Source organism: Trachinotus anak, unplaced genomic scaffold, assembly GCF_046630095.1.
Source record: "Trachinotus anak isolate AG129_WGS33_773 ecotype Australia unplaced genomic scaffold, CSIRO_AGI_Tana_v1 ptg000009l, whole genome shotgun sequence".
In the NCBI taxonomy this organism is placed as follows: Eukaryota; Metazoa; Chordata; class Actinopteri; order Carangiformes; family Carangidae; genus Trachinotus; species Trachinotus anak.
Genome location: NW_027273860.1, coordinates 5,520,233 through 5,535,813, shown reverse-complemented (window position 1 = coordinate 5,535,813; position 15,581 = coordinate 5,520,233). Strand labels below are relative to the sequence as shown.

General features: G+C 40.7%; 2 protein-coding genes across 3 annotated transcripts; both read right to left on the bottom strand.

Moving 5' to 3' along the window:
* Positions 1–93: 93 nt before the first annotated feature.
* On the bottom strand, positions 94–7,353 carry LOC139625738 (phthioceranic/hydroxyphthioceranic acid synthase-like). The gene is made up of 5 exons (XM_071485916.1): positions 7,296–7,353; positions 6,784–6,969; positions 6,482–6,685; positions 6,181–6,362; positions 94–6,063 (listed from the first exon to the last, which is right to left on the bottom strand). The coding sequence occupies exons 1-5, from the start codon at positions 7,351–7,353 to the stop codon at positions 574–576; spliced, it is 6,120 nt and encodes a 2,039-aa protein (XP_071342017.1). The 3' UTR covers positions 94–573.
* A 763-nt stretch (positions 7,354–8,116) lies between these two features.
* LOC139625098 (ATP-dependent zinc metalloprotease YME1L1-like) lies at positions 8,117–15,509 on the bottom strand. 2 transcript variants are annotated; one of them, XM_071484720.1, is made up of 18 exons: positions 15,149–15,509; positions 14,441–14,560; positions 13,809–13,977; positions 13,557–13,658; positions 13,329–13,438; positions 13,080–13,230; positions 12,802–12,909; positions 12,247–12,420; positions 11,972–12,124; positions 11,753–11,885; positions 11,589–11,651; positions 10,829–10,941; positions 10,425–10,580; positions 10,095–10,246; positions 9,857–9,983; positions 9,550–9,623; positions 9,218–9,304; positions 8,117–9,113 (listed from the first exon to the last, which is right to left on the bottom strand). In XM_071484720.1, exons 1-18 carry the CDS (start codon positions 15,182–15,184, stop codon positions 8,973–8,975), a joined length of 2,169 nt encoding a protein of 722 aa, XP_071340821.1. In that variant the 5' UTR covers positions 15,185–15,509; the 3' UTR covers positions 8,117–8,972. The 2 variants fall into 2 exon arrangements, with proteins under 2 accessions (XP_071340821.1, XP_071340822.1); XM_071484721.1 differs by having other exon boundaries at positions 12,826–12,909; positions 15,149–15,508.
* Between the last annotated feature and the right edge of the window lie 72 nt (positions 15,510–15,581).

The window sequence follows — 15,581 nt, the reverse complement described above, 5'->3', positions numbered from 1 at the left end:
GGGCACTATACAGACCCTTAAGCACCATTAACCAACACGAGTGAACATTACACTGGACCTATGACAAAGTACACAACAAAAACAATGTAGTTCTATGGGAAAGACACATACGTCCATCAAGCTTTGACTACACAAACAACACTTGTTCATAGGTTAAATTAATTGTGGGGTTTTGCCTCCTCAGAGGACTAGATTATACAAACAAAAGCAATATTTTATTCTATGATCTTTCAAAATTGAAATACCCAGAAAATGTAACCATAGCACACTGATGATCAGTTATTGTACATACTGTATCTACAACAGAGAATTTATCTGCAGCATAAATAAATCAGAGTAGCACAGCACTGTTTTCAAAAATCTGTGACTGAGCCTTGACCATCATCGATAAAGTATACTTAGATGTAGAGCTATATAAACAAGCTTTCTGAAAAAACAAACATACAAACAAGCAACAACAAAAAACAACCCTTTTGCTGTGCAAAATGTAAAATTAAGTCAAAGCATTTTCATGCATTCACAAAGCCATTTCTTTCTCATGATTCAAAGCATTATTTGATGTAGTACATGAAATCATCCATTAGTCATTACAATAGTTGCCAAAGTGGCCAGTGTACTGTTAGGGTCCAGTATTCTCACCAAAGGTACATTCACGCCTGTCTCCTGGAAAATCCTGTTCTGAAGAGTCATGGCCATCATCGAGTCAATACCCAGCTCACACAGAGCAGAGTCGTCATCCAGCTCATCAACATTGCTTATGTCTCTAACAATTATTCTCATGCTTTCATGTGTGGAAGGCAAATGCTGAACTTTGGGTTCATTACTTATGTTATCTTTGAGCTCTGTTTCCATCAAACATGACAGTCGTTCTCTGAGAGATGCGTTTTGAGAAAGAACATGAATTTTGAGATTCTTCAAGTTGAACTTGCATATGACTTGTTGTGGTCTATTCATCAAAAGACACTTTTTAAGTGCCTCATGAACCTCACACACATCCATGGTTATCATCCCTTTTTCCTCCAAAAACTTTTGGAAATGGTCTTTGTTCAACAGAAGGCCAAGGTTCAAAGGACCCCAGTTGATGGACTGTCCAGCAAGCCCGAGGTTTCTCCGATAATGACAGAATAAGTCAAGGAAAGAATTGGCTGCTGCGTAGTTGCACTGTGAAGCATTGCCAATGAATGAAGAGATGGAAGAGTAGCACACAAAGTAATCAAGGTTGTTGTGAAGTGTTGCATTGTGAAGATTCAGAGCCCCACTCACTTTGGGCTGCAGCACCTTTCGGAAGAGAGACTCATCAAGAGTTTCGATCAGTGCATCATGTAATACTGCAGCGCTGTGAAACACTCCTTTGATTGAACAGGGAAAGAATCGTTGTTCAATCTTTGAGATTGAATCCACTACCTGACTCAACACCGAAACATTGCATTGGACATTTATGATGGCTACCCCATATCTTTTCTGGAGGAGATCCATTTCAAACTGCATTTCATCTGTCGGAATACTTCTGGACAGTGTTGCAATACAACTTCCACCATTATGGGCAATGAACTTCACCGTCTCAAGTCCCAAACCAGAAAGGCCTCCAGTTACAATATAAACACATCTTTGTTTAAAAAGTTCTGGCCTGGTGGTCAAAGGGATATCAGACACCAGACAATGAGATTCTCCATGATCTAAAATCACTTGCTGCACTGTCGTTGTGGTGAAGTAGGACTCAGAATCTGCATCAGTCTGAGGCTCTTTTGTGCTTGACAATTGAAATATCTCTCGTTTCAAAGGTAGAGATACTGAATCAAAACCTAATGACATTAGCCAGTTAGAGATATTTCTGCTCTGTGCCTGCAGATTGGCTCTCTGAAGAACATTAGCTACATCAAGTTTATGTATGTGTATGTGTTCACTCTTGAATGCAGTAAACATGTTTGTTGAATGTGAGGATGACATGCAGCTGCTACATACAAAAATAATGTGTCTCTCAAGGCCACCAATGTCTTGTATTTCCTGCCAAGAGTGATCAAATGGAGGCAGAAAAACAAATGCATGACTCTGATCAAACTGTAGAGCTGCTCCTCTGACATGTGGCTGAGAGGAAACACTCCAGCCTGACCTGTTTGCTGTCAGAGCTAAAACTTTCATCAGAGCAGAAGTAGAGTTAGAGGAGACAATGTTCAGCTTCCTGTGCTTTTGTTTTATTATAGGCAGCATTCTCTGCAGGATCTCCCATGCCAGTATGAAGTAAGACACACATGGAGTCTCTGTCAGAAATGGGAGTCTCTTTGTACTGTAGCACAGAGCTTCAGGAATTCTAATCTTCGCCGTGGCAGCAACTGGATAACATGAAGCAATATGATCTCCCACTCTTAGATTAAGAACATCTTTCCCAACAGCTGTGACAATGCCACTAAAATCTAAAACCAGAAGCTTGTGATTCTGAGATGTGTGCTGGTTCCAATACATTGTTTTGCTGAAGTTTAAATGTGAAGTGGTAACAGGAAAGTAATCAGATGAGTGCACGCACACATTGGTTAGCTGAATCTCAACTGACTTCCCTCGGACAGGACTTGCATTTGTGTTGTAGGGAACGGCAAACAAGTGAACCATTCTATATGCATCAGTTGTCTGTAGAAGAAAGTTGCTCAGACACACTGGCTGTATATCACCTTCACATAAAGCCTTGTCCTTCATTGGTGTCCGAGCTATTCTTGTTGCTGACGCCTGCCCTTTGCTGATCATGACCTCTTGTTGTTTGCAGGTGTTTATTACATGAACTAGCATCTTAATGTCTTCACTGGAGACAGAAGCAAGGTCAATCAGCTGAAAAGAGAGACCTGCCATCTCTGCTGCACAAGCCCTTGTCATACCAGACAGCGCAAAACCTGGGCTGACATGGTCCACAGTCATTTCTGTCGATTTATAGGTTATGACACGGACAGTGCAAGATGGTCTTCTTTCTTTCAAGGCTAATACAATCTGGCGATATAGCTCACAGAAAGTAATCAAGCTCTCCAGTGTCTGCTCAGATGACAAGTGACTGAGGTTCACTACTCCCAAGATGAAGAGAATATTTTCCAAATCCACATTAGTGTTTAGTGAGTGAAACACAAAATGTTGAAGTTGGTCAGATATCCAATAATCTCTGCTCTCCACAATGACTGACTCTGGGTGTAGGTGTGGCCTCAGTCTTTCAGTAATGCAGAGTTTGTCTTCAAAAACTATTGCTTTTATTTTACAATTTTGTAAGTCTTTCTTGTCACAAATTGTAATTATTTCATTGTGAAAGAACAGTGATTGAGGAACATTTGAGCAATTGCCCAAAAATGAGATCCTCACCCTCTGCAGTTCCACTAGTACTTTTCCCTCTGTGGTAGCAAAGCAACCACACACTTCAAGGAAGTCTGGGGTCTCTTGAGTTGCTCGTAAATACATGACCATTTTCTCTTGTAATGGTCCTGAAATAGTGACACAACCTATAGCTGAGGGGAATCCCCGCTTGGTTGTTAGCTGTCCAGTAGCCAACACTGCAGTCATTTGCAGGAAATAGTCCAATAACACAGGGTGGATGAAATAGTCATGAAGGTGTTTTAGAAGTTCTCCAGGGACTTGAATGTTTGTCACAGCTTCTTTGAATTCATCCCCAAAAAGCACATCATCAAGCTGTTTGAAAACAGAGCCATATTCAAATCCTGCTTGAGAAAGGATCGAATAAATCTCTTTTCTCTTTAGAACCACTTTGCACCTTTGACAGATCATGCTGATAAGAATGGTTGGTTCCTCTAACAGTAGTTTGCCATCTGTACTCCTGTATGTGCCAGAGGCATGTGTTGCAACAGATGACTGTATTTTAAAAGAGCCATCATTCTCTGCATGCTCAAGTACTATTTTCAACTGTTGACAGTTTGAGCTGAGTGTAAAGAGACTCTCAAATGTAACACTGACCTGAAGCAGAGAAATAGGTTTCTTTGGTTTTAAGCTTACCATCACCGAGGCATAAGCTAGTTCAACATAAAATGCACCTGGCACAATGGGAACACCATTGTTTTTATGCTCCCAAAGATATGGTGCAGTCTCCAATGAGAGGTTGCACATGTACTCTTTGTTATCTGGCTTTATTGGGGATATGAGCATATGGGGAGAAAAAGCAGATAATTCATTACCTTTTCTCATGTCTTCAAAATTCACTTCTTTCTTTGAGTGGTCAAACTGATAGATTGGAAGAGCTGTTGGCAATGTCTCATAACCCTTGAAGAGTTGATGCCAGTCCACGCTTATGCCCAATTCAAATACTTTTGCCAAGATAGACAAGATTGTGTCATAATCTTTCTCTGGCTGGACAGATGAAAGAACTATGGTGTCATTTCCGAGAGTTTCATGTATGTTCCTTTGGAGAGCCCTACGAGGTCCAATCTCCACAAAGACCACATTTCTCCTAGATTGCTGGTCTTTGGTGGCAGCATGTAGTGTTCGTTCAAATAAAATGGGCTCTCGGATGTTCTTTGCCCAGTACCTGCCAGTACAGAAGTCACCATTTGAATACCTGTCCGCAGTCACTGTCGAAAAAAGTTTGCATTCCATGTCGTTTGCATTTAAAAGATCTATGCTTCTCTCAATGTCCCCTAATATAGGATCCATCATATGGCTATGGTATGCCGCTGGAACATCCAAGATATGTAGGAATAAGTTTTTATCTGTATACAGAATCTTCAGCCTTTCATGGAGGATGTCTATAGCATCTGAATCTCCTGACAGTGTGCAGGATTGAGGGCTGTTGACAGCTGCAACACAAATTTTGCCCTTGAAGACTTGAAGGATTTCTAATACCTTTTCTACAGGCATGTTACTGACCACAAGCATCTTCCCACCTGTGACCTTGCTCTGAAGATTACTGCGGTGGTACAACACTTTAACAGCATCTTCAAGAGAGAGGAGGCCAGAACAGTGAGCTGCGGCAACCTCACCTACAGAGTGTCCAAGCATGGCATCAGGTTTGACACCCCAGTGCTTTAGGAGAGTAGCAATGCCAACCTGAATCGCAAAAAGGATAGGCTGGACAATATCTGGCTTGCTGAAATCATCATCATCATAGTTACCAGCAAGCCATTGACTGATGCTGGTGCTTTTATAACCCTGGAAGAGATTCTTAACTTCTCTGACCTTATCCCTAAAAACAGGAACCTCTCTCAGGAGTTGCTTGCACATACCCCTGTAGGCAACTCCATTACCACAAAACACAAACACCACCTTGATATCTGACTTTGCTGATTCAACCTTTGTTTTCAGTGCAGATGTCAGCTGGTGCTGTAAATCTGAGAGGGAAGATGTTAGGAAGGCCTTTTTATATTTGTGTCTGTAATGACTCCTTCCACATGCTGAGGTGTATGATAATGCCTGTAAGTCGACTGCTGGAGTGCTGCAAAGCTTTTGATGCGTTTCAGTGATGGATAAGATCAATGATTTCTCAGAGGCTGCAGATACTACAAAGAGGTTTGGACAGCCTTTTGAGATCTGCGTGGGACCAGTGGTCTTTCTGTACTCTCTTAAAATCACATGTGCATTTGTGCCTCCAAAACCAAAGCTGTTAATCCCAGCGACCCTCTGTAATGACCTATTTGTCTCCCATCGTTCAGCTTTAGATGGAATGTTTAGATTAAGAGCTTTTATGTTTACACTTGCATTGTCTTCAGAGTAGAAAATGGAGGGAACAATGGTCTCATACTTCATCATTAGGAGAACCTTAATGAGTCCAGCCACTCCAGCTGCAGATTCTGTATGTCCAATGTTACCCTTCACAGAGCCAATCTGCAGTGTCTCTGTACCAGGAGGTCTGGCTTTAGCAATGACATTTGAGATACTTCCTGCCTCCGTAGGGTCTCCAACTGGGGTTCCAGTCCCATGTGCCTCTATGTACTGAACATCTGCAAGGTCAGAATCTGAGTAGATTCTTCGCAGTAGCTCCTCTTGTTGAACTATGGAGGGCTTGGTGATTGGAGTGACTGAATGCCCATCTTGGTTGACCGCTGTTTTGCTGATGATACCCCATATTTTGTTGCAGTCTTTTACAGCCTTTATATAGAAAGTCAAACTATTAGTATGGTACCTATTACCTCTACTAATGATCAAATGACATGAAATCACTGTAAAAACAAATAAACAAACAATAAAACACAATAATATTCTTACATTTTTCAAAGGCTTCAGGAGAACAACCCCGCAGCCCTCTCCTCTACCGTAGCCATTCGATTTGCTGGAGAAAGGTTTGCTGGTTCCCTCGGGTGAGATCATCTTGGCTTTGCTGAGAGCAACAAACACTCTTGGCTCTATGATACAGTTGACACCTCCACACAAAGCCAGCTCACAGTCTCCTAGTTGCAAAAGAGAATGAAATTAATATAGTAATAGTAATATATTAGAATTAACATAGAATATATAAATACAATGCCTTGATGAGATTGCTTTTAGAAGAAAAAAGAGAAACAAATACCTTGCTTTATAGCCTGGCAGGCTAAATGTAGAGCGACCAAAGATGAGGAACATGCACTGTCAATGGCAAATGAAGGGCCGGTCAGATTAAAGGTGTAGGAAATTCTATTGGCAGCCACACTCATGGCGGCTCCAGTGCCGTTGAAGTGGGTTATAGTAGTGGCACTGTTACTTCGGAGCATCTCATAATCCCTGTTCATAAGACCTGCAATACCACAATCAATGTAGAATGGGTTTCAACTTGTGTATCAGTAAATTATGCAAGAAATTTTAAATGTATCATAGAACAACACCTATGGTCACCTATATAAACTCCAGTTCTGCTTCCACTGATATTTTCCATAGCCATTCCTGCATCTTCTAATGCCCTGTATGTACACTGAAGGAGGAGTTTCTGCTGAGGATCCATGAAATCAGCCTCTGCTTCGGTGATGCCAAAAAACTTGTGATCAAACTCATTAAGCCTAAAATTATACAGAAATAGCAGATCTATCAAAATCCAAACATCTCTCAAGAGGATGAACACTTTATCTGTCTACACAAGTACAATGCTTACCCTTCTATAAGAGCTGCTTTGGTTGTTTGTGTCTTCCCGGGTTTGCTGTCATCAGCATCACACCAAAACGTGGTGTTGAATCTTTCAGCTGGAATATCTACTACACAGTTCTTTCCTTCCAACAGAACCCTCCAGAAATTGTCCAACCCCTCGCCTAAAATAAGATAAATAATACAATAATTTACCTTGAAATAAAGACAGCTGCAGAAACATCTTAATCTTAATCTTAATCTGCAACAGCGTCATAAATAAGTAATACCTCCAGGGAAATTGCATCCAATCCCAATGACAGCTATGCCATCCTCTGGATCTTCCATTGTTACTTTCAGATGGTAGTGGGGATTTCCTGGCTTTACTCTAAAAGCCAAAGTGAAATTTCAAGCCTTTCCATAATGAAGCTCAATGTTCAGTCCTGTTTGCTGTCTTTGGAGAGAACTAGTGCTGCTGTGCCCTTTATAAACATTTTGCCAGGTGTCAATGAAAGGGGGCAAGAGGACACAACAATGCCCTGGCTTGTTGCAACTCACCTGGCTTCATCTGGAACTAAATACACTAATTATAGGTTAAGCTCATTCAAAGGCAGCAGTAAATAAGCTTTTGTTCTTTGCACATTGACAAAAGAACAATGTGTATACTACGAAAGTTGCTGGCAGATTTTAAGGTCCTCTGAAGGACAATACTAACACTTCTAAATTACAGCAGCAGCTTTGTAATTGTAATTGATATTTTTATGTAAACAAATTATTATGCATAAACATATAACTCAAAAATTGACCTCAAAGAATTATCACACAATTCTGTAGTTCCCCTGAGCTTTACAGAGCAATTTAGCATCTTTCAGCTCATTGTATTAGTTTTAAGCTCTGATAAACCCACTGTAACCAGTATGTCACCAAAGAGCAGACTAGCAAAGTTGGCAACAGCACTTAGCAGCTAAAGAGACAGATATTCACTCAGGGGTTAGTGAAGACAGAAACATAGCTATAAATAAAGTGTACAATGGACTTAAATTCAGCTGATTGCAAAAACCATCACTCTGCTCCTCTGTGTCGACTGGATAGGAAAAAAAAACAATGGAAGTTTGATTTCAGGAAGAGGAACCTTTATTTGAGCTTCAAGGCCTTTGTCTAAAGGAACAAACATAAGCACAAAGTCAATCCTTTTACACTCTTACAGTATATACATATTTCCCCTCATTCATCAGTTACAGATGAGCTTATAATAGGACATGAGGGCCTATCACTAATTTCAGAGAAAGAGGACACACCTTTGGGCACTTAAATAAATAAGAGCATAGATAGTATATGGTAAATGTAACTAAAATACATCATTTAGAGAAAAAAAACTCTAAAATGAAGTGTTCAACAATTAACAACGTTATCACCTGTACCTTGCTACAGCCAAATGGTACATTCTAAGTTGAGGTACTTTAAGGTCCTATGGTGTTCACCAGTCTGTACAAATTTAAAATGAGACAGAGACATAAACAAAATTAATATTTTTCATTCTAATTAATCATGATCTGTGTCCAGTTGTCTTAGACCTGGCTTTGATATCAAATATGACTCTGATGTATAAAACTACTTCAGAAGTAATTTTCCTGGAAAGTAAAGGACAAAAAGCCCTTAATGAAACCTCAAACATCTTTTTGAATTATAGGTGACAAACTAGTGGAGAACATATATTTATTTTCATCCAATTTGACTGTGAAGTGATTTAAAAATCGGTGTGAAACCCAGAGTCTCTGAAATGTCACAAGCAAATGACAATTAATGAGATAAAAATTAAGGGGTGAAACAATCATTTCAGTGTCATCTTCATATTTATAATAAGAGGGACACAAACAAATGAAATACAAGGCCTCCAAAAGGCCTGTGCTTGATTGCACAGATTCATATATACATGTCACAAGAGTCTAAAATGTCTACTGAGGTATCTAATGGTCCAGTGATTTGCCCTCCAGCACCATCTGGATCTCTTTGGCGTCCAGAGTTTCATATCGTAGCAGGGCATCAGCCAGCTTCTTGTGCTCCTTACTGTAGGTCTTCAGGATGTTTTTAGCACGTTCATACGAGTCCTGAACAAAGGAGAAAGATTAATGAATCAGAAACTGGTTTTATGAATGATCAGTATTAATATCTGCAAATAAAAGACAGCTTGAGCGTGCGGCGGGGAGCCCACCTTCAGTAAAACCCTGACTTCCTGTTCGATGGCAGCTTGTGTCTCTGGGCTCTGCTTGGTTACGTCACCATAGGTCATGACACCGAGCTGCATCAAAACACAAATTACATCTTCAGGTTAAATGAGTAATTGAACTTCTCATGCATTGTAGTTACTGATCATTATAAGCACTTTAAATAAAGATCTAGTGGGTTAAAGAGAGAGAGACAGCCCTGCAGTAATGTAGGAGTAAAAGCCCCTTAATAGCGCTATTTAGAGAAAAGGACTGTCTTCTATGTAAATGGAAAGGACCAAAATGTTCAGTCATCAGCCAAAAAAAATTAAAATTTTACCTTGTCACTCATACCGAACCTGGTCACCATCATTTTTGCTATTTTGGTTGCACCATCAAAGTCACTGGAGGCTCCTGAAAAGAACAATAACAAGAAGAAACTGAGAAGAAGAAACTGATACTGTGATGGAAACAATCAGAGGCTTGTGGTCAACATTATCAGACATGTGCTATAAGATTTTTACTGTCGTATAGCAGTTGTGGTGGTCATTAATGTTGTAGATAAGGCTTTGCTCATAAACACACACACACACACACACACACACACAACTAAACACAAACTAAATCAACTCCTCTTAATCTCGCACCAGTGGTAATGTAGTCGTCTCCAAAGATGAGCTCCTCTGCTACTCGACCACCCATACTGACATCCATCTGAGCCAGTAGCTGGGCTCTTGTTTCACTCCAGCGGTCATTCTCTGGGAGCATGGAAACCTGGGGGACAGAGAGATGGAGAGCATGTGTTTGTTTTAGGACTTAAAAGGTACTGGTAAAGATGACTGGATAAGTTAGGTGTTGACAAAAAAAAAAAAAAAAAATGCTCACATGGCCAAGAGTGGGTCCCCTAGGCATGATAGTGGCCTTATTAATGGGCATTGCGTCTTTGGTGTAATAGGCAACGATGGCATGGCCGGACTCATGGTAGGCGGTGATGGTCTTATTGTTCTTGTCGATTAAAACGCTCCTCCTCTCAGGACCTGGTAATAAGAGGATTAAAGATGTTCAAGTATTTTTTTTTTTTTTTTTTTAACGTAACCCCCACCCATCTCTCGTTGACATCTTTCCTGTCTCTTAACTAGAGTGTGTCCAGGTAATCTGTCTCATGTGATGTGATGTGAACGCTGCAGGGTAGATCTTAACACTGTGTGTACTCACCCATGAGGATCTTGTCCTTAGCGAATTCCAGGTCCTTCATTGTGACCATCTCTTTCCCGTCCACGGCTGCCTTCAGGGCTGCCTGGTTGACCAGGTTCTCGAGCTCTGCACCAGAGAATCCCACTGTACCCCGGGCAATAATCTCCGCCTCCACGGCTGTGAAAGAGCACGCACAATAGAAAATACCTTCTTTATAAAGGTGATCACGGTTTAAAAGACAATGATGTCCTTTGCAGATCAAACAAAGGTATTCTCTCTTGCTTTAAAATGCTTTAAAAAGGTTTCAGTTGATGAGGAAAGCTACAGAGTGCAGTAAGAAACACAACCTGAAAGATCTGCATTGTAACATTTTAGGTATTCAATATATCCTTAATATTTTTTGAGTCTCGTATGCTGAGACCTACCAGGGTCCACTTTAATCTTGGCGAGGTACCAGTTGAGAATTTCAGTGCGTCCTTTCACATCTGGACGAGGGACCGTCACCTGCATGTCAAACCTCCCAGGCCTGACCAGAGCGCTGAAAAGTAGAGCCAAAGTTGTAATAATTAAGACTCATTGTAGATACATTACTCAATTCTGTTAAATGTCTGACTTTACTGCGTCAAAACCCAAATGCCAGGGGAACTACTGGGCTGCCATATTATTGTTCTGAACTTTAAGTATCACATACGCTAATGTTTGAAATGTATAACTCAGATATCATTATCAGCATGTTTTAGAGACTCAAAATCAAGTCTTGAGTTTTAATTCACTCAGTGTGAAAGTAGAAAAGTAGCACGGGGAGCAAATGTCTAAAATACCTTGGATCTAGTCATTGCAAGCCACTTCCCATGCAAATTGGCATGCAAAATTGCTGTTACTGTAGTTAAGGCATAACAGGTCAGTTTATATTCTCATGGGTTTGTGTTTTGTGGGAATAAACAGATTTGATTCAGGCAGTGATATACTGAAACTAGGACAAGGCCAAAAGACTCAATCAGAGGACAAAGGTTACAGGGTGGGAGGCGAGACATGTGCATACTGTATAGCTTGACCTTGTTTCAGTTTGACCTGTTGCAGGATATCAGCAGGTCAAACTTGTTATTCAACAGATGTTCTACTTAAAGGTGAAAATCAAGTTCATCAAAAAATAATTAAATTAAAATAATTGAAATGAAAACGTACTTATCCAGAGCCTCAGCAAAGTTTGTAGCACCAATGACAATGACTCCTTCATTTGGTTTAAACCTGGAAAATACCAAAAACATTGAGAGTAAAGAAATGAAAGTTCTCAGCGGCAATATTTTATTTACACTTTGCAGTTAAAATGTCAATGCAATAAAACTGACCCATCCATTTCAGCCAGCAGCTGGTTAATGGTTTGTCTGGAGTAAGGATGCATAGGAGACTCAATCCTCTTCCCTCCAACACTGTCCAACTCATCGATGAAGATGACACAAGGAGCGTTGGCTTTTGCCTCCTCTGCAAACCACAAAGAAGAGAGATTGTAGCTGTGTGTCTACATCCTCAGCTGGTTCCTCACACTTTCTCACATCCAGCAGACTCACTGAAAAGGTTCCTGATGCGGCCTGCACCGACACCCACAAACATCTCGTCAAACTCTGATCCAGAGGCGTAGTAGAAAGGCACATCAGCCTCCCCAGCCACGGCTCGTGCTAACAGAGTCTTTCCCGTGCCTGGTGGACCGACAAGGAGGATCCCTGAGAGGAAAACAGAGGAAACAAATTAAAATAAGATAACAACATATCAGCAAATAGGTTATTTGCCAAATTTGTGCATCAGGCCATAATATCAGAGGAAATGGAAAGTTGAGTTATAATACCTTTAGGCAGCTTTCCACCCAGAACAGTGAACTTCTGTGGGTTCTTGAGAAACTCGACAACATCTTGTAGTTCATTCTTTGCCTCCTCCACTCCTTTCACATGCTCAAATGTCACATTCTTCATCTGGATGGGATCGACTGCAGAGTCAAGACCAGATGTGGTGCGGAATCTCACTGTGAAATCCCAAAAGACCTGGTTCAGTACAGCAGGAAAAGAAACGCTTCCCATTTCTTCACAGTATCTCACAATGATATACTATGCTCACTGCAGCATACTTAGTTAATTTAGATATTTCAGTATTAGTACTTGGTGGTATCCAGCAGTAATAATCAGTCACACTCTGCATGCACACCACATGAGAGATGCCTTGTCTTATTGACCTGATGGTACATATACTAAAAACATACAGCATCAAACATCTAAGCGAACAATAAAACACTAAGTATACTATACAAGCTTGGAGACACTAACAAGCCTTGTTCTCTTTGCAGTGTGCATGTAGGGGGTTTGAGTTGATTTGCAAGCATAGAAGGAGAATGAAAACTGAAACAAACCAGCATCAGAAAAGGAGCCTTTACCCGAGAGAAAGGGGGTTCTTGACAGGCCATAAAGACCAACAAGGAGGAGCACCAACAGGATCAACCTGGTTCTCCTCAGTGAGTCTGTCAAAAACAAAGGAGAGAAAAAATTAGCTATGTGTTGTATCTCAGCACTGCCACTCAAAAAAACCTGGTGCAGCTGGGAATCCTTTGTTTATAAGTTTTTTTTCCTTTTTTTTCTGGATGATAGGCATAAGGATAGCGCCTGATGGCTAAGTGAGTAAGCCACATACCTTGTGTTCTCTGGGTAAAGGCCTGGGACCTCATGAACCCCTCAGTGAAACCTGTCTTGAAAGCCTCCTGCTGGTTTTCTGGAAGGTTCTTTTGTTTCATTACTTGGTCCAGCGACTGCACCTCTGGTCCCTTTTCCCTCAGGAGCAACCCCTGTGAGGGAAAAAGAGGGACAAATGATTGGTAAGCTTCACAGAACACAAAGATCAGCAGGACCTCAAAAATTAAAGAGTGTGCTGGCACATGCTGACCTTCATAAAGGCTGGTGTGTAGGGCTCAGACTCCACTGGACCATCATAACCAGACTCCCTTCGTCTGGTCTTTGATCTAAGTGTCTTGAAACCCCGACTCTGGACCCATACTAAATAGAGACACGCATGGAAAACACAAAACATTAAACACTATCTTAAATTTAAAGCCGCTCATACACATAGATAAATCACACAGAGCAGGTTAAGTATTCAAAATTAATTTCTTACCTGGTAAGAATTGGAGGTGTGAGCAAACTTCTTTTAGAGGACTGTGGTACTGTCTGTGGAATATTGGGGAGCCAAAAACCCCCAACCGTCTGTGTGAAAACCCTGGGGGACAAAAAGGTTTGTTTCACTTTACATTATATAACACCACTTTTCTGACCACTTTTCTTGAATAACAGTGTCAGCAACTTTTTGATAAAGTCAGCACTGGGCCATCATCTTAGAAACCACAAGCTGGATAATCTTTCAGCTCACCATGCTTGTTGTGAAAGAAGCTCTCTGCAGAAACATGACTCGTCCTCCATATCGAAGGAACAGTGGGAAGTTCTTCTGGTCCTGGTATAGGCAGTAACCTGCTGACCAGCTCATCCAGCTGACTCACCCTGATCTCTGACAAGCCAAGGTCCCTCAGACTCACAGTGGGCTAAGAAGAAAAGTTTTATAAAATTTTATAAGATGTTTATCATAACAAAAATGACTCCTGGGTATATGACTTTCAGAGCCTTAAAAAGCTTTTTAAGACATATCATAGTTTACTCCCTTTTTCAGACACATATAGAAATTAACATATTAATAGATATACTGTTTATTGCAATTCAGAGCTGCATGTTTGAACATCATATTGACAGACCTGTTGGTAACAGTAACAGGTACTGTGCAATGTACAATGCATATCCTGGCTGGTGTAAAATTGAAAAACAATGAGTTGTGAATTTTTAAAGCACAATTCCACATTAATACTGTGTTAAAAATAAATGCAATGACATGCATCCCACCTTTTATTTCTGTTTTTTTTCTTATAAAATAACTTTTTCATTATGTTGATTATGTACTGTATCATCATGGAATCACTGCAGCGTATCATGCATCCATGGTGTCGTTCTCACCTCTTTGGGAAATGAACTGTGCTCAGGGGTGAAGTCTTTGTGCAGGGTCTGGACTGAAGCTGTGGCTGAGTTCTTCAGAGAGTGGAGGGCATTGATGAGCTGGCTGAGGGGCACTATCATCTGGCAGATACATAACAGCAGAGGAAGGTCAAGAACAGCCTTACAGCACACGGTGAGATGTATAATCTCACATTTATCACATGTGCAAAACACTCACATAAGTTAATGATTGTAATCTTGTTTAAGTTTTGCTGGACTACAGGTGAATCTTCCAGTACAGGACCGTGGGGTAGGACTGTTATGTCAGTGTTATTCAGGCTCACATACGTCAGATGTATGCGAGTTATGTAACCTCAACTCTTTGAAGATTAAGTTAGCACCTATGAATTTACCTTAAATCCAGCTCTAACCACATATAAGCTACGGTTAAGTCATGCTCTAAACCGCACCAACCTTATTGGAAAACCCCGCATTGACATAGTTTACGTGATGTATGGCTGCTTAAAGAGCAGTTTTAATGCTAACATTAGCCGAGCTAAGTTGCCATTGATCGTAAGAATTTAGATAACGAAACAACGACTGACATGGGCTCTTATGGTAACAACTCCACATCAACGGTGACAGTGTAACCAAAATACAGATAAGTTATCAGAAGAGCACACATTAGCATTAGCTAGCTAAGTCAAAAGTGCTACCCGGTCGGCTTACCTGCTGTGGCTGAAACGATGTCGACAGTGAAAACATTTTTACCGAATGACGACTCAAAATAAAGATTTGAAGGGCGGACGTATGAGGACAGACCCTCTACTTAACGTAAATGAACGGATCCTCCCGGGAGCCGTGTCCTTTTTGTTTTGCCTGTTACACAACTTTCAACAGCTTAGCTAACAGCAAATGGATTCTCCGGCGTCTGAGGTCAAGTGGACTACAAAATGACGTAAGAACGGTTACAGTTTGTGTCATTACATCACCCGTGGAGGAACTAAAACCGCATTAAAAAAATCTGATTAAAATTCTCAAACTGTCTATGACAAACATTGCAATTCATATTTTCCACTTAGCTTTCTTAAGTGGGAAAAACGTTTGGCCGCTGTTACACAATTTCAATATTTACGATCTATGTGTGCCCTTTACTGCCTGA